The sequence below is a fragment of the Protopterus annectens genome, chromosome 12.part0 (assembly GCF_019279795.1).
Source record: "Protopterus annectens isolate FY-2018-M chromosome 12.part0, PAN1.0, whole genome shotgun sequence".
NCBI lineage: Eukaryota > Metazoa > Chordata > Ceratodontiformes > Protopteridae > Protopterus > Protopterus annectens.
In genome coordinates this window covers 1,227,416,409-1,227,442,449 of record NC_056746.1, presented here as the reverse complement: position 1 = coordinate 1,227,442,449, position 26,041 = coordinate 1,227,416,409, and the positions used below count along the sequence as shown (strand labels likewise).

The 26,041-nt window shown below is 37.7% G+C and overlaps 1 protein-coding gene across 1 annotated transcript in view; it reads left to right on the top strand.

The window, feature by feature from the left end:
- The window catches only part of PTPRT (protein tyrosine phosphatase receptor type T), a 3,212,182-nt gene that overhangs the window by 2,517,475 nt on the left and 668,666 nt on the right, over nt 1-26,041 (top strand). The window contains exon 18 of the mRNA XM_044089009.1: nt 24,807-25,080. Within this exon, the coding sequence (XP_043944944.1) occupies nt 24,807-25,080 (274 nt within the window). The remainder of the gene's footprint in view (nt 1-24,806; nt 25,081-26,041) is intronic.

Genomic DNA, 26,041 nt, shown 5'->3' with positions numbered 1-26,041 from the left:
CCACGGACATCTTTGGCGAGGATATAGAAAGTAAAGTGGGGTGGGGTTGGATACTTTTAGTTTAGAGACTTAAGGTTATGGAATAGAGATAGGCTTGTTTAGTTGGAAAGGGAAGGGTTAATTTGTGAGATGCCTGTAGAGGAATTGAGGTAGATGTAGGGTGGGATTTAGGAGTTTATAGGAGTGTAACTGTTAGAAGAAATTGTATTTTGGTATGGACTTCTTACTGCAAGTTTTATGTTCAGGACAATGTGTAGGTACTAGATTTACCTGGCAGGCCTTGGGATAGTAATGGTGGCAGTAAGGAGGCAGTTACGGTTATACATTATTGATAATTTATTTTCTCTTCTCTCTGTTCTTTCCTTAATAGTTCTGTTTAAGAGGGATGTGGGTAAAGTATGATTTTGAATGGCTTGGAGGGGTTGGGAAAGGTCCTTGTTTGTTTCAGCTGCTTTTTCTCTATCAGCTTCTTGTACTTGATTTGGGGCTCCGTTCCTTAAGTTATTGTGCAGCTGTATAGGGGTTGGAAGCCTTTTCTCAAGTGGTCTGGGCATGTGAGCTTTATTGCAGTCATTTTGGTATTCGGATTCATTGCAGCATGTTCATTGTTTGCTGTTTTGTCCTTTTGGTATTTATCATTCAAGTTGGTGCCAAGTTGTGTGTTCAGTCACTTGGTCCCCTTTTCCAGAGTGTTTTTGTCATGGGGAGGCTGTGGTTTGAAGGGATGGATGGTACCCTTTCAAGTCATTGTGGTTGTGATGCACCAGTAATGGTTGCCGGCTGCACATTCGCAGTGTAGTTTTATCCATTAGTGGCTGGCTTTCTAGTCACTGTAACAGTAAATCAAAACATCACTTTCGGTTTATCTTACCTAAGGTTTTTACGGCTTTAAGAATGGCCTATTTGGATGCTAGGGGCTTGTCCGCTGCAGCCTTCGGTCAGGTTAGGTAGGGCAGTGTAAATGAAAATATATAAATAAAATAAAACAACAGTTCATCACAGAGTGTGGTCAGTGGTCAGTCACTGCAGCAGATACAGCACAAGTACAGGGACACTTTTTAAATATCACTCTTAGAGACTGAGAAATCTATTAGTATAACAGGTTTTGTATTAGAAGGATGGTTTGGATGGGTATAAAGATTGAAATTCAAATGCCTGTCATTATTTTCTGTCCTTAACCCTCCATGATTTGCCAGTGATTTGACAGAAAACAACAGTGGTGTGAGGGGCAGACCAAAAGTGTATGGGGGAGTGACATTTTGTGGAAATCTGTACAGTTCAGAGTATGATTCAGTGCATGAAGTTTCAAATTCAAACGTCTGTCACTACTTACAAGGAGGTTGACATAATGGTTAAGATATTTGCCTTACAGACAAAAAATACAGGGTTTGGTTGTTGCTTGGGTTAATTGGCTGGGTAAACAGGATGCAAAAGGGCAGTTCGCTTAGTACTAATATATGAACCTATTTTTCTTAACCCTCCATGATTTATTTGTGATGTGATAGAAAACAAGGGGTGAGATGTAGACCAAGAATATGGGGCAAAAGTCTGGACATTGTGCATAAATCTGTACATTTGAGAGAGGTGGAGCTCAATGCAGCGTCAGGTAATAAGGCGTTGTTTGCGGGGAGTGGGGGGTGAACCATTGGGTGCCTTCCAGCTCCCTTTAATTTACTTATATATTTTGTGTGTGTGTGTGTGTATATATATATATATATATATATATATATATATATATATATATATATATATAGTTATATACATACATGTGTGTGTGTATATATATATATATATATATATATATATATATATATATATATATATATATATATATATATATATATATATATATATATATATATATAGATGTAAATATGGATTTACTTCATATGTTCGACACTTCAAAATACCGAAATTCATATGGCGGAGACCATATAATTGACATTTGAAATGTCAAGCATATGAAAAACAAAACAAAAAAATAACAAACACTTACAAAAACACTGCTAGCAGAGGGGCAAGACCCCCTGCACCCCCCCGTAACTTAAATATGCCAACTCCGAGATCGCACTACAGTGCAGGAACGGAAATCTTTCCATTCCGCACTATACGGAGATGCCATTTCTGCATTGTTGTCATTTCAAATGTTGATCATATGGTCTCTGCCATATGAATTTCAGCATTTTGAAGTGTCGACAATGTGAAGGGGACCCGTAAATATATATACATATATATATATATATATATATATATATATATATATATATATATATATATATAAAATGTGCGTTTGTATAAAAAGTATAGAAACATTTATTAAGAAAAACGGCATATACGTTTCACATGGGGAAATGCTACAGTTTTGTTAAACTGCATCAGGTGGGCATTTTCTCAGTATGGGGTCTTGTGATGGTTCATGGAGAGTTTGCAGTGGATTTGTTTTACTGTGTCAGGGGTTGGATTGTAAAGAACCAGGGGGTGTGCACATTGATCCAGGGGGCAGGTTATATCCATACCTAAATAGATGTATAGAAAAGTGCTGCATCTCATCTTCTCTGTTTCTGTATGGGAGGATGGACTGCAGCATAGAGGTTGTTGTAGTTGAGTTGATATCAGGTCGGTGAGATTGGACTGTGAGGTGGTTGTTATTGGGCATTTTACAAGTTTTTCTTTGAGTCTCAGTGTGTCTTTCTTTTGTTGCAAATGGTGAATATGCAGACTGTATGGCAGAGGTGGAAGGCCATTGTGGCACAGGCAGAGGAACTTTTTCAAGAGGTGCTAATAATGACTCTAGCATGGTGGATTATATGAGTGAGTCCAGATGGAAGAGACGATGTGTGTCTCTGAAGATCATTTCTGCAGCTCGTGGTAAGCTGGCACAACAGTTGAGCGATGTGGTTGCTGTGGATTCCCTGGTACCTGGAGTGGCTCAGAACAGAACAGCATGTAATTATATTCTGGGTATCTCACAATGATAGCTGGGAATGTAGTCTATCAGGGATCAGACAAAGTTGGAGGTGCTGCAGGTATATGCTGCAAGGTTACGAGATGGGGCAGGGTGAATCAAGTAATGGAGAGGGTAGCACAAGGGTGTTTGTAGGTAGCATAGGGTCATCTGTAGGGGGATTGGATCGTGTTTTGAAGTGGGGTTGGATTTAGGCATACAGACAGGTGATTGATTAGCTACACAGCATTTGGGGCAAGTGGCTGGTTTAGTTTTTTTGAGCCTTCACATTCCATCCACAGTTAAGGAGAAGATTTGGAAAGGTGAGTATATTGAAGTCTTTGAATTAATTGAAGCGTAAGAGGTGCAGTGACTGATGGAATTGGAGACAGTGAAAAGCAATAATCTTTTGGCACATTAGCAGCACTGGGGAGGAGGAGAGTAGGTAGGCTATGACCTTGGACATGAGATAGTTGGGTGGTAGGTTTTGTGTACTATATTGAAGTATGGCTGGAAATGGATACTTCTTTGGCTTTGCCACTTTTGGCTTACTTTATTATGATGCAAGAGGCTCAGTGTATGCAACCAGGGGCTGCTTAGTTATGGTATTACCAGAGATTTCAGAAGTGGACTTTATTATGATGCAGGAGGCTCAGTGTATGCAACCAGGGGCTGCTTAGTTATGGTATTACCAGAGATTTCAGAAGTGGACTTTAATATGATGCAGGAGGCTCAGTGTATCAACCAGGGGCTGCTTAGTTATGGTATTACCAGAGATTTCAGAAGTGGAAAGTAGTTGATCACTCTGTCTGCTGGAAGGTGAGACATCTAGACAGATGGCAGCTGATATGATGGATGATTTTGGGGTGGTAAGGGGGAAGGGCAGGGGGAGAAGGGAACGTGTGTGTTGGGCTTTTAATGGGGGCATTTTTCATGGGTGGAGTGTAAGTTCTTGCATGCTTGATCAATGTGTATGGAGAGCTATCTGGCAGTGTGTGTGAGAGGCAGATTTGTTGGCTCCAGGTTCATTTTCAGCTGATGCGGGTGTTTTCCCTTTTTCTTTCCATGGGTTTCAGAATATCAGAGTGAGGGGCAATTTTTGAGGGTTACAGGGAGAGGTGTCTTTTTTGGGGGGGCATGGGGATGGCTGGGGGGCTCATTCTTTTGTTAAGGTGGAGGTGTGGCAGTGTATGCTTCAGCAATTTATTGATTCTTATCTTAAGGAAGAGGTAATTGAGGGGTTTCTTCAGGGTTTTTCTATTAAATCTAGGGTAGTTGGGGAGGAGGTAGTTTGCAGAAATTTGCACTCTTTTTGAGGGAAGGAAGATGTATTGCAAGGTTTGGTACAGAAGGTACGGCAGGCAAGCAGGTTGTTGGGGCCTTTTGATAAACCTTCCTATGAGAGTTTTAAGGTTTTGGCATTGGGTTTGGCTCCTAAGAAGGTGGCAGGTAAGTTTAGGCTTATTCACCATTTGTTGTATCTGCAAGGGAGCTCTGTTCATTATTTCATTTCAGTTCAGGATGCCTAGGTCAGTTATGCATCTCAGGATGATGCTGTGAATGTTATTTGGGGGTTTAAAGATCAGTGGTTAGTGCAGGTGGGCATTGAAGCTGCCTTTTGACTTCTGCTGGTATGGGAGGAGGAATGGCCATTATTAGCCATGGTAGTAGGGAACAAATCTTCCATTGATAAGGCTATGCCAATGGGATACTTGGTGACTTTTGCTACTTTTGAAAAATTTTGCATGGTACTACACTGGGTTTGACAGCATTGGGTTGATACGCAGAAGGCAGTGCATTCTCTGGATGATTTCTTGATAGTAGGTAAGAGGTTTAAGGCAGTGTCTGAAGGTTTATGACAGTTTTAAAGGATGTGTGAGGAGCTGGGGGTCCCATTGGCTATGCAGAACTTTTAAGGTCCAGCTAAGTATTTGGATTTTCTAGCTTTATTGGCAGATGCTGATTAGGGAATGTTTTGCTTGCCACTTTATAATATAGCTCGATTGAATGAGAGGATTGGTTGGGTTGTGTCCACGGAGAAGGTGTGGATTCAGGAGGTTATGGAGCTTTTGGGGCTTCTGAATTGTGCATACTGGACAGTTCATCCAGGGTGTACCTTTTGTAGGTCAATGACCTTTTTGTTGAAAGGAGGGAAGAGCAAACATCATTGGATCAGGATTAAAAAGTTGGTATGGGCTGATTTGGCATTTTGATTATCCTTTTTGGAGCAGTTTAATGATGTCTCTGTTTGGCAGATGGATTGGGTTCGTCAAGAAGAATTGCAGTTGTTTATGGATTAAGATGGGAATATCGGTATGGGTGCGTTTTTTTTGGCGGGGAATGGTTTGCAGCTCATGGCTGATGGACTGGAAGGATGAGTGGAAAAGGGATGTTGCCTTTTTGGAGTTAATACCTATCTGCGTTGTGTTAGTAGTTTGGTAGGAGCAATTAAGGGGAAACAGTGCAATTTTTAACTCAGATAATATGGCAGTGGTGTAAATTTTTCAAGCAAAGACTGCAGGATCTGAGTTGTTGTTGTGGGTCTTAAGTAAGTTTTGCAGAGTTTGTTAATACATTTTTCATTCACAGGTTTATATGTAGCAGCAGTTAGGAATGAAATTGCTGACAGTTTGTTCTCCATCACAGTTTTTCCAGGTTATGACAGTTGGCTCCAGGGGTGAGGAGGAATAGCCGACAGTGTTGCCAGATGAGGTGCGGCATCTTGGGTTGATGCAGCCAGGAGGTTGGTGCAGCATTCTTGGGCAACGTCTACCAGGAAAGCGTATGTTAGGGCATTAATTGATTTTGATAAATTTATTTTGCAGTTGCCTGAGGATGAAGGAGTATGGTCAGAGGAACTTCTATTGAGATACTTAGATCAGGCTTGTAGGGGCAGGGTAAGGTGGTGCAATCGGTTAAGGTGGATTTGGCAGTGATTAGTATATTTGTGCAGGTGGCTGGGTTGCAAGATTTTACGAAGTCTTGCATGGTAGGGTGTATGTTGAGTGGCTGGAGTACATATTGCTATGCAATGGTCATTGATGAGACAGGTTTTGAGAGTCTTATTGAGGGGCTTGGCTTTAATTGTGGGTGAGTTAGTGGACTATATTTTGTAGGTTACTTTGTGATTATGGATGTATTTTGGGGCATTTCAGGTGTCAGGAGTTGTTAGGGTCATTAGTTTGGAGAGATGATATGCTTTTTCCAGGGTCAGTGCTCATTTGTTTATGCATGTCTAAAATGTATCAGTTAGATAAAGGCATGCAGATCATTCTTAGGAAAGATAGGTGTGCAGGTTTTTGTCTGGTTGGTTGGGCTGTGCTATTGATCTGGATGTGGGGGACCTCAGGAATTGTTCTTTGTGTTGAGAGGGGGTAAGGTGATAACAGGCAATCCGTTTACCCATGTAATGAGAAGGGCATGGTGTGTTGTGTGGGTTTTCCAGGTGACAGGTACTCTACTCATTCTTTCCATATTGGTAGGTATTCAGATGTTGTGAGAGAAGATAGGTCCATTGAGGTCATTCAGAGAGTGCGCAGATGGTCTTTGAATACCTTTTTATCTTACATTAGGTAATGGATGCAGTTGATAATTATTATTTTTTTTTGTCTTCCAGGAAAGGAGATTTTCATCTTGCACCATTCGTATATCCATTGGGCAGTGAAGGGGGCAGCAGTTAGGACAGATGGAAAGGATTTGGGTTTCCTTCTACTGGGGTGGACAGTCAGATGCCATGGGATTAGAGGTCTTAGGTGGAATCAGCTTTTGGATGAAATTGAAGTGATACAGTCCCAGATGGGATTGCCTCGGATACACTTGGCTGGTAATGATTTAGGACCAATTCCTAAGAACTAGTTCGTGAATAGGATAAGGGATGATTTGGTTATGTTGCAGATATTATATCAAGGTATGTGCATTATCACATTTGTGTTGACAGAATGCTGTTAATTTTAAGGCTTTGGAGTGTACATGGAGGTTTATTAACTATAGTCTGGCATGGCAATGGGTGTTGTTACATATATATATATATATATATATATATATATATATGATAGAATATCAGGATTTCTATGACAGAGATCCAGTGTGGTTTAGATCTAATGGGGTGCACTTGCGTGAGTTTGGTGTAGACTTGTTTAATGTACATTTAAGTTTATTTTTTGAAGGTTTGGTGAATACTTTTATATAGGGAGGGGGAACAGCCTGTAGTCAGGTTGGTAGGCAGAGAAGAGGGGCAGGTGTAGGTGAGCTTGTATGTACCTTGATGTAAGGTTGTCGAATGTCAGTTGGTGTTGTATATTATTGAAGGGGACCGGGACAACAATGCTAATAGAGTTGTGGTAAAAGTATTTGGTAAAAACAGAAGTTAGGAAACCTTAATATATGAATGACAGACATAGAAGAAAAAAAAATGTTTTCCAGAAGCAATATCAGAAAAACTATACTAAGTTTCTTAACTGATCAAGTTTGTTTGAAAAAGTCTTCAGCAATCCAAATGGACTTTCCACATGGATATGTTACAGTAAGAGGAAAAGGCAGTCCTTCATATATATTTATAGTATTATTCATATAAATCGCTAACTAGAAAATATCCTTGGAAAGACAGCCAGAGAGAAAGCGTGAGAGAAAGAATGAAAATGGCTGAAAATGCCAGTCCCTGTCATCATGAGCCGCACTTACTATTATACATTAGCTGGCAAACAAAGTCTGCAAGCAAAGAGAGTGCTGTTGGGAATACACTGTAAAATATTGTTACTATAAGTGATGTAACACAGATTACCTACAGTAAAGACACCATACTGGAAATATAATACAGTGAGAAAATGCTAATCATATGCTAGCAATGCATACCTACCTCATAAAACACAAACACATTAGAAATGCAACTGGCAATGCATTTATTAACTTAATAACTTATGGTTGGACTCCAAAGAGAAAGAGAAAATATGGTGAAACTCCACAGCAGAACAGCTATAAAGCAGAGGTTGTAATAAAAACTGCATTAAACATTCATCAGAAATATGGCCCAAAGTCAGAAATATATAAATGCATGAAAAAAAATCAATACAGGGAGGAGATCAATAGTAAAATAAATTCATCATAAAATTTAGTCCCTAGAAAGTTCTGATGACCTCCACAAGTAAACAAAGGTAGGTACACTAGCCAATTAATACAAGCCAGCTCATTTAATGGTATATGAGCAGATTTAAATTTGAGATCTTGGAAAAAGTATATATGTGATAAACACTTCAAATCATTTTCTGTTCAATAAATGCCATTCATCTTCCATACTCAGCTTTTATACCCATTTATACCCTATGCATGTTAATGCATGTTAATTTCACAGTCATCTAACTTTTCAGTTTCAGTCACAACTAACATTTTCATATTTCACATCTTGTTGTTTGAGGCAAAATCACCTGCTTAGTAGAATTTCAGAGTAAACATTTGCTGCTTGCAAAGGTTTACTTCATGAGTACTTAATTTTTGGGTTCTTGTATAAAGTTTTGAGTCACTCCCTGAAGTGTTCATTTACACCCACATCTTCAGGAATCTGAAGCAGAAAACTTCATTCTACACTGCTGGAAGTTTTTTTTTTTTTTTTACATCAAGGAATGCACCATCCGCATTCCTTGTTTTATTTGTCTCACAATTCTGCAGGACGATTTGCAGTTTAACCAACGATTTTGCTGCAGCAGCTATCCTTTTCACAGTCCCTCACCGATATTGCATTCTTCCATTGTAAAACAAGGAAGTATTATCTCCATCCTTGTTAAGTGATGCCTATTCAGTTATCATGAATTTGTCTTTATAAGGGATGCAGCTGAAATATTTTCATTCTTGGTGACATGACTCTCCTCTCTATATGAGATTTCTGAAAAATATATCCAAACATCTGAACAAGCTAAGCTATACTCTCTAAGAGGGCTGGAAGTTCCCTACAGACTGTCAGAAAGTCCTTGTTGATGAGAACATTTGTACTGACGTGAATAAAAACAGATCCATACTTCCTTATGTTAAGGTGTTCTAAGGGCTACCTCACTTCTTGCAAAAGAGTAAATTGTGTAAAGTTCAGCATTATGAATTTGTGAATTTATTTGCCAATGTGTGAGGGTCTGTGTTACTTTGATCATGGCTAAGCGAAGTCATGATTAAAATATTTAAGAAAAGCTGCAAACTGTGCAGTACTTAAAATGGATATTTTTAAAAAGAAAAGGGGTTTATAATGTTTTATATAGGGGTATTGTGTTGTGGACACCCTGATGGTTTCATTAAGAATAGAAAGGGTGAGATATGAAGACAAAAAAGGGGACACAAACAAAAGGGGAAAACACAAATAGAGTTTGTGCTGTAGGACGTGGGAGAGGATGGGCACTCTGTTTTTGTCAGTGGATAGACTCCCCTATTTTTTCAAATTTTTATATGAGAGGGTAGTAAGGGTGGGAAACACTAAAAAGTGTAGACGAAAGGATAAGGGAAGAAAAGCTGAGGAAGACACATCTAGAGTTCCAGTCCACAGAGCCTCAAACATGTCCACTGTCAGATGGATTTGCAATGGACGACCCCAATGTTGAGGGGGTAGGGGCCTGTGTCTTTCTGGTGCTTGGGATGAACTGGGAGAACATCTCTTCAACATGATGAAGAGAGGCTTTGACTGGCCAAATTCACCTGTCCACTACCTTTACCAATGTGTCCTCTAACAATCTCCAATATTCCATTTTGTTGAGGCTTGCCTGTCTGCCATGTGCCAGGCTGCCTGCAGGAGTGATGCCTCCACTCCAACCCTGTAAGGATGTCGCTAGATGGGCATTAGTTTTCCTTCCCATAGCTTGGGAGGTACATGCCCAGCCTGCACCTCAGGATTTGTAGCTGTGAAATAAAAGGAAAATAAATGGAAACAAAGCAATAAAGGATAAAGAAACACATAATTAAGAAAAAAAATGAATAAAGGGGTGAGTGAGAGACAAAACAGAAAATGCACAATAAATACACAAACCATGTTTACATGACACTTCATGCACTATTGAAATATTGCAGTAAAATATTTATTGACGTAAAACTGTTGTACAGAAAGTATGTATGCATACAATGGGAGTAGTTATTTGGGAAGTACTTTTTGTAACTGGGAAGAATGACATGAGTAGTGCTTATAAGCACACTTCAGACAAATTCATATGGCAAGTGCCTGTGACTTGTTGAAGGGGAGTGTGGGTCTCTGAAGTTATGTGCTTATGATCCATTCAATACAGTACTAAAATGCCCTTGGTAATTATTAGACATAATCAGGTTAAGAGCATTAATAATAGCTTCAACTGTAACGGTTTCAGTTGCATTTCTTTAATCTGCAAAACTATAAAAATAGTTTCATGATGTCTAGTACAGAAAATAGTTATAGAAAGAGTACAGCAGTTACACTCGAGTTATTTCTCATTTTGTATAGTAATATAATGATCTCAGATCCTTTTTTATGCCTTTTTTATGTATTACAAACTGGTAAGAGAGAAGTATCTTGGACTTCAGTTATACTTACCAGAAGATTCAACCAGCCTCTCTACACTTCTTTGTTGTTGTATTTATTCCAGTCTAAATAGTAACTCCTTTTTCTTTTTTCTTTTGACATACATATGCATAGCTGCATGCATTTATATAATAATGTGCCAATATTCCCTGTCATGGAAGAGAAAAATAAACATATGAAATGTGTGCAGAATGTTATTTTCAAAATACTATATTGTGCATGTAATACTGTGTTCACTTACAAGTACTTCTCAAACACAAAAATGTAGCTATTCATGGAAGTTTGCATTTTCTTTGCTGTACAAATGTGTCTAACTTGTTAAGTATTGTAGAAGTAAAACATTTCAGGTCATTTACTTGCCCCAGCAACCTCCCATTATCCCTCACCAGTCATCATCATCAACCCCCTTTTTCCCATTTTCTGCATGGGGTCAGGGATCAGGTGTCATTGTAACTATCACCATCTCTCCCTGTGCAATGCCACACTCCTGCCTCCTTTGACACTCATGCCTGACTGTCACAGATCTCCTCTAACACAATCCATCCATCTCTTTGCTGGATACCCTTGTTTCCTTTAACCTTCTTTCAGTCTGTCCCAAATCTTCTTCAACAGATTGTCTTCCGCTTTTCTGCACATGTGCCTGAACAACCTTCATCTGTTCTCTTTGATCATTTCTGCAATTGGAGCTACTTTGGCTTCTGCCATTATGTCCTCATTTCTTCGTCTGTCCCACAGTGTGCATACTACCTATGTCAGACAGTTATTTCCATCACCTCTAGCTTCCTCATCTGCTGTGCCTTTACTGCCCAGGCTTCTGTTTCATACAGTAGTACTGGTCACACCACTGTTTTGTACACCTTAATTTTCATCTTCTTTGGCATTCTTCTGTCATATCCTACACCTGATACTCTATGCCAATTGGCTGCAGCCCCCTATGATTCTAGCTTTGATTTCTTCATTCTGGCTTCCCTTCTCCTCAACCACCCCTCCAAGATACTTGATGCTGTTAACTTGTTCCATTATTTTTCCTTCTCTGTCAATGTTCAGCTTCATTTGTTGCCATTACAGCTCTATTATCTGTGCTCAGTTTCATCCCATGAGCCTTCAGTTTTGCATTCCATTCCCCTACCCTTTGCTGAAGTTCTTGGTCAGAGTCTGTCTGTAATGCCACATCATCTGCTTACAGCAACTTTGTTGATCTGTCCCCTCCGACCTGTTTGCTAATGCAATCCATAACCAGTATGAACATCAGTGGGCTCAGTGCTGAACCCTGATACACACCCACTCTCACTGGCAAACCCCCATGAGACCAAACTCTGTTCATACTTGAGTAGTTAGGTCTTTGTAGCCTGCGCTAATTCTAACAATGTTTCTGGGACTTTAAACCACCACAGGATTACCCAAATCAGCTTTCTTGAGAACTTGTAATATGCTTTCTCCAAGTCAAGGAATGCGCAGTTGGACTCTTTCCTTATCTCTAATTTCTTTAAAATTATCTGTTGCACTGCAAATACTAAGCCCGAACAACCTCTACTCTAATTAACGTGTTGTGTATCAGGGTCAAGCCATTTTATACATGCAGGTAGAAGGACTTTTGAACAAACAACTGTGTTATGCAATGATGCTGGCTAAACTTCTCTGGCCTGTACAAAACTGTCTCCATGTAAAGTACGTATTAAGTCATTTTTATGCAAGCAATAATGCCCAACAGAATAAGTGTTACTGTCTAAATAATGCATGCCCAGGGATATTCTGAGGCCTGACGTCTGTGTGTTTTTGTGAAACTTGCACATGTACACCCTGAGTAGGATGGCTCACCATTACATTAATTCATTCATTTCTCTGCCTTGCACACACTAATAGCTGGTACAGGCACTAGCTCCTCCCCTGAACTGGATTAAACATATAATTTGGGAATGAGTACATATATGACTATGTATGTTGTTTTTCTTTGTTCATGTTATTTATCTTAATGTAAGTAACATTAATGCATCCAGACAGTTGAGTGATGACAAAATGATCTATAATTTAGGCATGGCCATAAGGTACATTGCTCGACTAAGGTCACCATGCTTAGTTTTTATCTATTTAGATACAGAGATATCAGATTTCATTGCATTCAATTAAGGGGTACAAGAGGCAGAGTATAAAAAAAAAAGTGTTGATCATTTTTCTTCACAAAATGAGGTGGTCATTTGAATAAATATATATATATATATATATATATATATATATATATATATATATATATGTTCAGTTTATAATCCTGAAATATCGAATTTCAGAATTTCGAGATCATAAAGCTGAAACCTTACAATCCCGAAACCCCAGAAGTGCAAATTTTAAAATCGCGAATCCTACACTAACCACACACATACACACACCTTACCCCCTCACACAAACCTACACTACATACAAGCATGGGGGCAAGGTCCTCTGCACCCCTCATGTGGGGGGCTGCACCTCCCACACCCTCCCCACTTAATTATACAAACTCCAAGTTCACACTACACAGTCACAACACACACTGACACACACACACACACACTCACACACACACACACACACACACACACACACACACACACACACACACACACACACTAAAGCCCCTAACCAAAACCCTTAAACATAAATACTTACCTGAACTTCGGCCTATCTGTTCATACACCACAAAACCAAAAGCACTACTTCAACATCTCCGAACTTCGGGATATTGAAATTCGAGCTTCTGGGGTTTTGGTGTTTTGAGCTTTCGGCTTTATAATCTCAGGATTCTGAAATTCGATATTTCTGAATTTCAGGATTATAAAGAGTTCCTATATATATATATATATATATATATATATATATATATACATATATATATTTATCTATCATCTAGTAGAGGTCTCTTAGTGTGTTTTTTGTCTTGCACACTGTCATTCTGTTCATGATATGTAGTCAGTTTAACATGCTTAAAGGTTTACAAGGGGTGTCAGTTTTTACCGGTCTGTTGAAGAAGAAAATGTATTTATTTTTTGTTTACTTCTTTGTATTTTAAACAGATGAGTGAGTTGGCATAAGGCCCTTTTTTAGCCTAAACCTGGGCAAGGAGACAAAGTCACATGGAAAATATGTATACGGATATATATCATAATTACCCCAGGTATAAAAGCGAATGCCATAGGTGCTATTGCATACATAACAAGCACAAAGAAGGGGTACATTGTAGTTCATAGGTTCATAAACTTATTCTAGACTAGTGATCACCAGGGTCTTTAGAAGACGAGTTATGCAACCCAAGCCAGTTTTGTCCCTAAGTTCCTTAGATGCATAGATGGTGGTGTGTGTTAATAACAAAGTAGCTAATTAGTGTTTCATTTACTTACTGTAAGTCTCTGTTCATCATACATTTGGGGGCCGAACCATGCATGAATTTGTGATTTCCCATGCAGTTATCAAGGTTTCATTTGAACAGGCTTAGGGATTAACTGTGCTTCATGTAGATGGGATGCTTATTCCATAGCATGGGATCCTTTGAGACAAATATCCGTCCCTCCAGCATGTTCTATTAATGTCGCAGGTAAAGTTCTTGTCCTTGGGTCTAGTGTTTCTGGTGTTGTTTGTTTTATGGATGTGCAACAGCTCCATCAGAGTTGGATCTGAGGATACCTTATATGCCAAGCATAGTTCACCTTTCAGTAACCTGTAGGAGACTGAGTTCAAAGATAGGACTTTAAGACATTCTGCGTAGAACAGAGTATTCATACCATGGATTCTCCAGGTGAGGAGCTTTTGAGAGAGTTCCAAATGCTGCAAGTCCCTGGTTAGGTACATGCCAAAGAGGACATTGCTCTTAATGGGTGTTATAAGGGCTGAGCTGGGGGGTAGTATAACTTCCTTTGACCCGGATGCCATACCCTTGGTTAAGAGTTGGCTAGCATAAAATGGCGTTCTTACTATATTGGTTATATGTTGATCAAAAGCCAGATTACTGTCTATATATGTTGCCAGATCCCATGTGGGTCAACTCTTAGGGGTGTTTTATCAATGGAGTAATTAGCTTGGATGGACAATTTTCCAAAGGGAATTATAATGCATTTCTTCATGTTGAGTTTTAATCTGTGGTTTTCACACCAGTCATTTGTTTGCGTTAGACCCTTTTGTAAGATGTTGGTGTCATTGGGGGTATTTATGATCGCTTTCATTTTAAACTTTGCAGTCATCTGTAAACTTGGTGAGGCAGAGCCCTTTGACATTAGCCTTGACTTCTGCAAAAATGATGTCAAACAGGAACAGCTTTACCACAGAGCACTGGGGCACTCCTTTGGTGACCAGTCTCCTGGTGGAGGTGGTCTCACTGATTTTGACTTCACTGGTCCTATCTGTGTGCCAGTATTCAATCCAGTGAGTTATGAAGAAATTTATGCCTAGTATGTCAACAATACTTGAGTGAGGTACCATATTGAACACCTTTGTCAGGTCAGGGAAGGTGGTATGTACCATTTTCCCATCACCCATAATCTTGGTGATCCTCTCAAGGAATTCTACAAGTTCAAGTAGGCAAGACTTTCCCTTAGAAAAGCCAAACCGGGATGGGTCCAGTATATGTAGGTTGTCGATATCCTTGTTAATCATTTCCATAATAATTTGTTCCATGACTTTACATATCAAGACTTGTTAGACTTATGGGTCTGTAGTTCCTTGGATCAGTTGGTCATTAACCCTTATGAAGTGGTTTTACCATTGCAGTCCTCCATTCACCTGGCATGAAACATATTTTGAGCCTGTAGCTGAAGAGTGCCTCAAGTGGTCTTGCTAGGTCATGTTTTAGGCTATTTAGAAGGTGCCAGGGACACCAACAGGTCCCATTGAAGTAGTCTATTTAGCATTAGCAAGTACAACCAGAACTTGCTTCCTGTTATTAATTGGTTGGTTATGTTAGAAGCAGTTTCACAATGAGTAGGGGGGGGGGGGTAAAGTTAGAGCTAAATTTATTATCCAGTAAATTCGTTATGTCACCCTGGTAGTGAAAGTTTTTCCATTTACCACCAATTCTGCAGTCTGCACACTGCTGAGTGTTACCTTTTCTTGACACAGCTGGAAAAGACCTTCTGATTGTCCTTATCCTAGGAGGCTATCCTGACCTTGCAATTGGCCTAGTTGAACTTTATTTGACCTCTCTTATTTAGTTGAATCAGAGTGCTCTTGTCCCTTTGAGAGTTGCTGTATCTGATTTTGGCCAAAATATTTTTTTTTCTGTTATATACCCTGTTATGGTAAGGATTCTAGCAGTGGGGTTTGTTTTTTTTGTGTTAGATCTGGACTTACTCCTGGTGGGTATGCCTGTTTCAGTACACCCATTTTCATGTTTGTACAGGGTTTCTGTAAATAATGTTGCATAGGTAGCTGTTTTTTCAGGGTTTAGAGAGCAGTGAATTTTGGCAAGCTGTCTTTTAATATGATATAACTTGCTTTAGAATAGCTCCTAACTGTTCCTGATGTAGTTGGGTTTTCTGGGTTAATTTTTATTTCAAATTAGACAGGTTGTGGTCTGACTGCAGTAATGAGGATATAACAAGAAAGAGGGAATGCAACATTCTCCTATGTTAGTCAGTACTAGGTCCATTGAGGGAATGCAACATTCTCCCATGTTGGTCAGTACTGTGTCCAATGAGGGAATGCAACATTCTCCCATGTTGGTCAGTACTATGTCCAATGAGGGAATGCAACATTCTCCCATGTTGGTCAGTACTATGTCCAATGAGGGAATGCAAAATTCTCCCATGTTGGCCAGTACTAGGCCCAATGAGGGAATGTAAAATTCTCCCATCTTGGTCAGTACTAGGTCCAATGAGGGAATGCAACATTCTCCCATGTTGGTCAGTACTATGTCCAATGAGGGAATGCAACATTCTCCCATGTTGGTCAGTACTACGTCCAATGAGGGAATGAGAGATTCTCCCATTTTGGTGAGTGCAAGGTCCAATGAGGGAATGTAACATTCGCCCTTTTTGGTGAGTACTAGTTCAGATGAGGGAATGCAGCATTTTCCCATATTGGTCAGTACTAGGTCTGATATATTTGATAGTTTGCTTGGAGTGCACACTATCTGGTCTAGGGTGCTTGTGCTGAGAAAGTCCAGGAAACATTGTGCTCATGAGTTAGAGGCAGTGTACATTTCCCATTATGTCGTGGGTAGTTAAAGTCTTCCATGAATAGGGCATTTGCTTAGATGGTGAGCACCTCCAGTAGGTCAAGATTAAGAGCTGTAAGCTACATGGGACAAAGAGGGTGACCTGTAGCTTGCCAGTACATGGTAAGGAACTTTGTCTACGAAGACTTGGATATGGATTTACTCCAGAGCATCAGCCTGTTTAACCAACCTGGAATTGTACTTCTTGATAACATAGATCCAGACACCTCTATTTTTAGCCTCAGTCTGATTTGCTGTTGGCCTAAATGTGTAGAATATAAGAAAAACTTGTAGGGTGTGGATTTTCTTGTTTTGGATCCAAGCATTGAACAATAATAATTTAAGGCTTCTTCTACTTTTTTTTGTGCTATTTTATCTGTAGATTTGTCATTTGACATTGCCTAAAAAGGCTGTAAAAGATGGGTAACACTTTAGCCAATATCTAAAATGCTGGGGGGAGATGATGGTGCAGGTCATCCTTGGCAAACCAACATGGTCTATAATCCATGTTCTCCCATACTGATATAATATTGGATTTTCCTGGAGAAACACCAGAAACTAAGGCTATTATTAATACTCAATCATTTTTTTGTCATCCTTGGTGAAAGTCGAATGTTACTCACTGCAAGTCTCATACCTGTGACACATATTCAGAGAGATCCATAATGTCTTTTTTCATATAGTCCAAATATGTACATCTCAGGTCATTTACACCCACATAGACTATGACAGAATCATATTGGTGCCTGTAGTGCAGTGACTTGAGTGCATGAATAATGTTGTAGATCTTAGCTCCAAATAACCACCTAGCCATCTTTTCTTCTTGTCCAGTCTTGTATGAGGGCCATGTCATACAGTAGAATACCCTATGAGAAGAATACTAGGTAAAATGTTTACTTGCCTTATTGGCTTTGTTCTTGGGGGCTGGGGCCATTGGGTGTAGGCTTGTGCATGGTATTAGGTTTTGCTTTTAATGTGTGCTTTAGTGTTTGCTGAGGGTAGGTACTGCAGTTTCATAGCTTAGGAGATACATGAAGTTTAGAAAGGTAGTTTTAGAGAAAGACATATACAGCACATTTCTGGAGGTATCGAATGACATATTACAACATATTCACAGTAGTTCAGGTCCTCTGACTTCACAAACATAAAAATAATAAATTAAAAACTCATAAGACGGGAAAATATGGTTAGGAAGTGTGAAAAGACCGAATGGACAATATAAGGAAGATTAAAGTAAGGTTGAGAAAAGAAGGAAGGCTGAGTGAAGAACAAAACTGAGACCTTTTTAATTCATCAAACGCTAACCAGATTCTTGGAAAACAGGAACATTTATGTTTTCTTTTTAAGACTTTTGTTGAAGATTTAGATAGCTTGCGCAGTAATAAATGAACACAATTCCAACATGCTGAAGTTAGTCAAGTGAGAGATCTTTCTTTGATTCCTAAAGTGAATTGCTGTGTCTTCACTTTGATTGTCATTGCGTATTAACAGGTAAGGCAGATCATATTTATTTATGTTTTTTTTTTTTGTGAAAAATCACAATATATTGTGATAAGAAGTTTAAAGGCTAATGAATTTTGCAGTTAGTTAACCCTGAAGCCAGCGTTTTGCAGAGATACACAACAGCATTCTCAGTTTTTAGACAAATGCATAAACATTAGTATTTTCTGTTCAACTCTTTTGTAAAACTCTACCATGGTGGTCTGATGGGGATGTTGGGATAGGTAGGAAATATTCTAATCTGGGATTTAATACTTTTATAGCTACTGCATCAGTGATAAGAAGATGCAGGTTAATTGTTCTGATAAAACTTTCTCACCCTTAATAAGATATTTTGTATGTAAATAGTGAATGTACATGACATCTAGTGTGGTAAGATGTCCCTCGATAGTTTTCTTATGTTTTTTTAAAGGGAAAGATGGATTTGATAATATTTTGGCTGTGGACATGACAGGTTTGTTTAAATGTTAACCAAATCCTGTTTGTCAGATAATATATGAGGTCATGGGATGTTACAATTAATGAATTCAATCATTAAGTGCCTAAAACTGACAGTGCATTTTCTTTGAGGAATATTTTTTAATTCATTAAGTTATGATATGTTTCCAAATCGCTTTTGGGATAGCTAAGACAAGAAGTATGAGGACTAAAGTACTGGGCTTTTACAGTGTTTGTTTCAGCTCTCATATCATCTTTGAATTAATGAAAGTTGAGTTTACGAATAGTTTGCGGATCTTGACCCCAGTCTTTCCATGCTAGATTCCCACTTTAAATTAGTGACTTTAATTCAGGTGAAATACATATGATTGACCTTGATATTACTTTTTACATAATGCTGGACATCTATTTTACACAGCTGTGAAGAGATTGATAAAAGCAGGAAAAAAATGTGTTCAAGCAAATATATTAGAGAGGTAAACTTAGTTTGTCAGCTAGTAAAAGATTGTCATAATAAGTTGGGAAGCACAAGTTATAAATTTCGCACAGGCTTTTTAGTTTTGAGGTACCTTTGAAAAAATAAAATAAAACAGTTGCTATTCCAATTAATGTTAAGATAGCCACAGATGGTTTGTGATGAGCACTCTAGTATTTGCTGTTAAGTATTTTCAAATAAGGTTACTGCTGTAAAGGGTGGAATATATATATATATATATATATATATATATATATATATATATATTGGTAATACTGGATTTGGTGTGTTCCCCTATATTCTGAATATGTACAGTAGTAATAATGATTTTGAGGCGTTTCCCTATATTCTGAATATGTACCATAGTAATACTGACTTTGGTGTGTTCCCCTGTATTCTGAATATGTACAGTAGTAATGCTGACTTTGGTGCATTCCCCTATATTCTGAATATGTAGAGTAGTAATACTGAATTTGGTGCGTTCCCCTATATTCTGAATATGTACAATAGTAATACTGACTTTGGTGTGTTCCCCTATATTCTGAATATATACAGTAGTAATACTGACTTTGCTGCGTTCCCCTATATTCTCAATATGTACAGTAGTAATAATGACTTTGGTGCATTCCCCTATATTCTGAATATATACAGTAGTAATACTGACTTTGCTGCATTCCCCAGTATTCTGAATATGTACAATAGTAATACTGACTTTAATGTGTTTCCCTATATTCTGAATATGCACAGTAGTAATGCTGGCTTTGGTGCGTTCCCCTATATTCTGAAAATGTACAATAGTAATACTGACTTTGATATGTTTCCTTATATTCTGAATATGTACAGTATTAATACTGACTTTGGTGCGTTCCCCTATATTCTGAATATGTACAATAGTAATACTGACTTTGATGTGTTTCACTTTATTCTGAATATGTACAGTAGTAATACCGACTTTGATGCGTTCCCCTATATTCTGAATATATACAGTAGTAATACTGACTTAGCTGCGTTCCCCTGTACTCTGAATATGTACAATAGTAATACTGACTTTGGTGCGTTCCCCTATATTCTGAATATATACAGTAGTAATGCTGACTTTGGTGCGTTCCCCTACGTTGTGAAAGTATACAGCAGTAATACCGGATTTGGTGTGTTCCCCTATATTCTGAATATGTACAATAGTAATACCATCTTTGGTGCATTCCCCTATATTCTGAATATATACAGTAGTAATACCGACTTTGGTGCTTTCCCCTATATTCTGAATATATACAGTAGTAATGCTGACTTTGGTGCATTCCGCTACATTATGAATATGTACAATAGTAATACTGATTTTGATGTTTCCCTATATTCTGAATATGTACAGTAGTAATACTGACTTTGGCGCGTTCCACTATATTCTGAATATGTACAATAGTAATACCATCTTTGGTGCGTTACCCTATAATCTGAATATGCTCAGTAGTAATACCGACTTTGGTGTCTTCCCCTATATTCTGAATATGTACAGTAGTAATACTGACTTTGGTGCGTTCCCCTATATTCTGAATATGTGCAGTAGTAATACTGACTTAGGTGCATTCCCCTATATTCTGAATATGTACAATAGTAATACTGACTTTGGTGCGTTCCCCTATATTCTGAGTAGGTAGAGTAGTAATACCGACTGTGGTGCGTTCCCCTATATTCTAAATATGTACAGTAGTAATAATGACTTTGATGTTTCCCTATATTCTGAATATGTGCAGTAGTAATACTGACTTTGGTGTGTTCCCCCTATATTCTGAATATGTACAACAGTAATAATGACTTTGGTGCATTCCCCTATATTCTGAATATGTACAGTAGTAATACCAACTTTGGTGCATTCCCCTATATTCTGAATATATACAGTAGTAGTACTGACTATGGTGCGTTCCTCTATATTCTGAATATGTACAGTAATAATAACGACTTTGGTGCATTCCCCTATATTCTGAATATATAGAGTAGTAATGCTGACTTTGGTGCGTTCCCCTATATTCTGATTATGTATAGTAGTAATACTGACTTTACTGCGTTTCCCTATATTCTGAATATGTACAGTAGTAATGCTGACTTTGGTGCATTCCCGCTATATTCTGAATATGTACAGTAGTAATACTGACTTTGTTGCGTTCCCCTATATTCTGAATATATACAGTAGTAATGCTGACTTTGATGTGTTCCCCTATATTCTGAATATATACAGTAATAAAACTGACTTTGGTGCGTTCCCCTATATTCTGAATATATACAGTAATAAAACTGACTTTGGTGCGTTCCCCTATATTCTGAATATGTACAGTAGTAATACTGACTTTGGTGCGTTCCCCTGTATTCTGAATATGTACAATAGTAATACTGACTTTGATGTTTTTCTCTATATTCTGAATATGTACAGTAGTAATACTGACTTTGGTGCGTTACACAATATTCTGAATATATACAGTAGTAATACTGACTTTAGTGCGTTCCCCTATATTCTGAATATGTACAATAGTAATACTGACGTTGATGTATTTCCCTACATTCTGAATATGTACAGTAGTAATACTGACTTTGGTGCGTTCCCCTATATTCTGAATATGTACAGTAGTAATACTGACTTTGTTGCCTTCCCCTATATTCTGAATATGTACAGCAGTAATACTGACTTTGGTGTGTTCCCCTATATTCTGAATATGTACAGTAGTAATACTGACTTTGTTGCATTCCGCTATATTCTGAATATGTAGAGTAGTAATACTGACTTTGGTGCCTTCCGCTATATTCTGAATATGTAGATTAGTAATACTGACTTTGGTGCATTCTGCTATATTCTGAATATGTAGAGTAGTAATGCTTACTTTGGTGCATTCCCCTATATTCTGAATATGTACAGTAGTAATACTGACTTTGGTGCGTTCCCCAATATTCTAAATATGTACAATAGTAATACTGACTTTGGTGTGTTCGCCAATATTCTGAATATGTACAGTAGTAATACCGACTTTGGTGCGTTCCCCTATATTCTGAACATGTACAGTAGTAATACCGACTTTGTTGCGTTCCCCTATATTCTGAATATGTACAGTAGTAATACTGACTTTGCTGCATTTCCCTATATTCTGAATATGTACAGGAGTAATACTCACTTTGGTGCATTCCCCTATATTCTGCATATATACAGTAGTAATGGTGACTTTGGTGTGTTCCCCTATATTCTGAATATATACAGTTGTAATACTGACTTTGGTGCGTTCCCCTATATTCTGAATATGTACAGTAGTAATACTGTCTTTGATGCAGTCCCCTATATTCTGAATATGTACAATAGTAATACTGACTTTAAATTCTGAATATGTACAGTAGTAATACTGACTTTGGTGCATTCCCCTATATTCTGAATATGTACACTAGTTAGACTGACTTTTATGTGTTTCCCAATATTCTGAATATGTACAGTAGTAATACTGACTTTGTTGCGTTCCCCTATATTCTAAATATGTACAATAATAATACTGACTTTGATGTGTTTCCCTATATTCTGAATATGTACAATAGTAATACTGACTTTGGTGTGTTTCCCTATATTCTGAATATGTACAGTAGTAATACTGTCTTTTGTGTGTTCCCCTATTTTCTGAATATGTAAAAGAATAATACTGACTTTGATGTGTTTCCCTATATTCTGAATATGTATAATAGTAATACTGACTTTGGTGCGTTCCTCTGTATTCTGAATATGTACAGTAGTAATACTGACTTTGGTGTGTTCCCCTATATTCTGAATATATACAGTAGTAATATTGACTTTGGTGCGTTCCCCTATATTCTGAATGTATACAGTAGTAATACTGACTTTGTTGCATTCCCCTATATTCTGAATATATACAGTAGTAATATTGACTTTGGTGCATTCCCCTATATTCTGAATATATACAGTAGTAATACTGACTTTGTTGCGTACCCCTATATTCTGAATATATACAGTAGTAATATTGACTTTGGTGCGTTCCCCTATATTCTGAATATATACAGTAGTAATATTGACTTTGGTGCGTTCCCCTATATTCTGAATATATACAGTAGTAATATTGACTTTGGTGCGTTCCCCTATATTCTGAATATATACAGTAGTAATATTGACTTTGGTGTGTTCCACTATATTCTGAATATGTGCAGTAGTAATACTGACTTTGGTGCGTTCCCCTATATTCTGAATATGTACAATAGTAATACTGACTTTTGTATTTTCCGCTATATTATGAATATATACAGTAGTAATGCTGACTTTGGTGCGTTCCCCTATATTCTGAATATGTACAGTAGTAATACTGATATTGGTGCATTCCCCTGTATACTGAATATATACAGTAGTAATAGTGACTTTGATGTGTTCCCCTATATTCTGAATATATACAGTAGTAATATTGACTTTGGTGTGTACCCCTATATTCTGAATATGTACAGTAGTAATACTCACTTTGATGCATTCCCCTATATTCTGAATATATACAGTAGTAATACTGACTTTGGTGCATTCCCCTATATTCTGAATATATACAGTAGTAATACTGACTTTGGTGTGTTCCCCTATATTCTGAATATATACAGTAGTAATACTGACTTTGTTGCGTTCCCCTATATTCTGAATATATACAGTAGTAATATTGACTTTGGTGAGTTCCCCTATATTCTGAATATGTACAGTAGTAATACTGATATTGGTGCATTCCCCTATATTCTGAATATATACAGTAATAATGCTGACTTTGGTGTGTTCCCCTATATTCTGAATATATACAGTAGTAATATTGACTTTGGTGAGTTCCCCTATATTCTGAATATATACAGTAGTAATATTGACTTTGGTGAGTTCCCCTATATTCTGAATATATACAGTAGTAATACTGACTTTGGTGCATTCCACTATATTCTGAATATATACAGTAGTAATACTGACTTTGGTGTGTTCCCCTATATTCTGAATATGTACGATAGTAATACTGACTTTGGTGTGTTCCCCTATATTCTGAATATATACAGTAGTAATACTGACTTTGGTGCGTCTCCCTAAGATCTGAATGAGTGTCCTATTCATGAATACTATTGCATGCAGCCATTAGGATATTATTACATGCAGCAGCTGCACATTTCCATTACAGAGAAATTGAACAAGAAGGTGTTGAATGCATATTGATCTAGTGTGCTTATTACTTCAAACTGTGTAATGTTTCTTAATAGTGCTAAGAATAATGCAACAATAAAACCAGATTAGTAGGAACCTGCCTTTACACATCACTGAACATCCAGTTATTATATGACTTATATTTTGTGGTATTATTTTCTTATCTTTATTTTTTTTTTTCATTCTTTTCTATTCTATACTGTTGACCACCATTTCATTATTTTAAGTTTTTAGTACTTTCTTAGTCAGCTGGTGTGGTATAAATTAATGTGTCACCTCTTGCCTCTTCTGTTAGAAGTTTTTTTAATGTACTGTGAGTACAACATTTTATATTGTGTTGTATTTGTTTATTTTTACAGACTCAAATACTTCTTATGACTGTTTATAACTTTTCTCTCAGATATTAGAAAATCCTTTAAATAACTTCTTGCAGTGAAAGACCCCTTTATATTCAGCATCAGTTGTATAGATTCTACAGACATGTAATGTGTTGTAGCTTCTGCATGTGCACTTTTCATTTGTCATGTTGTCATTACTTTTTCTTTTTTCCCTTTTCAGTTCATACCAACTTGTTGTTAAAGAAGAACGTGTTCAGAAGTCCCGTAGAGCAGCTGATCTTATTGAGTGCTTTGTCGTTGCAGTTAGCTACAGAAATGCTTCCATTCTGGAGTCTTCTCATTACTTTGCTGCCGAACTGAAGCCTGTTAACTTACCTGTAATCCAACCATTCACTGTAGGTGACAACAAGACTTACAATGGATACTGGAATGCACCCCTATCACCTCTAAAAAGCTATGGTATCTACTTTCAGGCTCTCAGTAAAGCAAATGGGGTGAGTATATTGACTACATTTATTCCATGTAGATAAAAATTCAGACAGCTTTGAGTCATATAGATATATGCCGCAGTGGTGCAGCGGTTAGCATTGCCGCCTCACAGCAAGAGGTTCTCTGGTTCTATTTTTAGCTATGGCGCCTTCTGTGTGGAGTCTGCATTTCCTCCCTGTGGTCATGTGGGTTTCCTCCAGGTGCTCTGTTTTCCTCCCGCGTTCTAAAGATATGCAGTAGGTGGATTGGACACTCTAAATATGCCATAGGTGAGAGTGTGTGCATGAGTGAGTGATATGAATAAACTACCACTGCAAGGCTAGCCACCTGGTGGTGTAAACTTTGGCTCGAGATGATTGCCACTGTAGAAGTGACATCCCGACCCCAGGTGCAAAATGGGAAAAGGGGTTGGGTATGGATTGATTGAGTCATGTAGATGAGGACAACATTTCCAGTTATTTTCTTTTTTTATTTGGCAGCAAGGACATTTTGTTGACTGGTGCACGTCTTTATGGTATCCTTAAATGGTAGAGGAAACCCTGTCTGAGTAGGATTATTCAATTACAATAACCACAGAGACAGTGTCTGCAGAAGTCACATCATCCAGTTTTATTTGTAAGATAATGGATGCAATTTATCACAAGGTAGAAAACTCAAAATCGTCTTTTTTTCACATTATCACATTTTCTTTTAACTATAAACACTTATAAGTTGAATAAAAACAAACATGATAAATGCTTGGTTTGACAGCACAATTGTTCTTGAAAGAAATGCAAAATTGAAAACGAATGTGACGATTAAAAAATCACTGTTATAATGGTGAATATTCTGAAAAAATTAACTCTGTTCCACTTTTTACACTTTATTTTCTATACATTTTTCTGCATAATGTTTTCATTTACCAAATACGTTTTATTATCTTGCTTTAGCATCATCATTCCATGGATGATCTATTTAAAACCATAA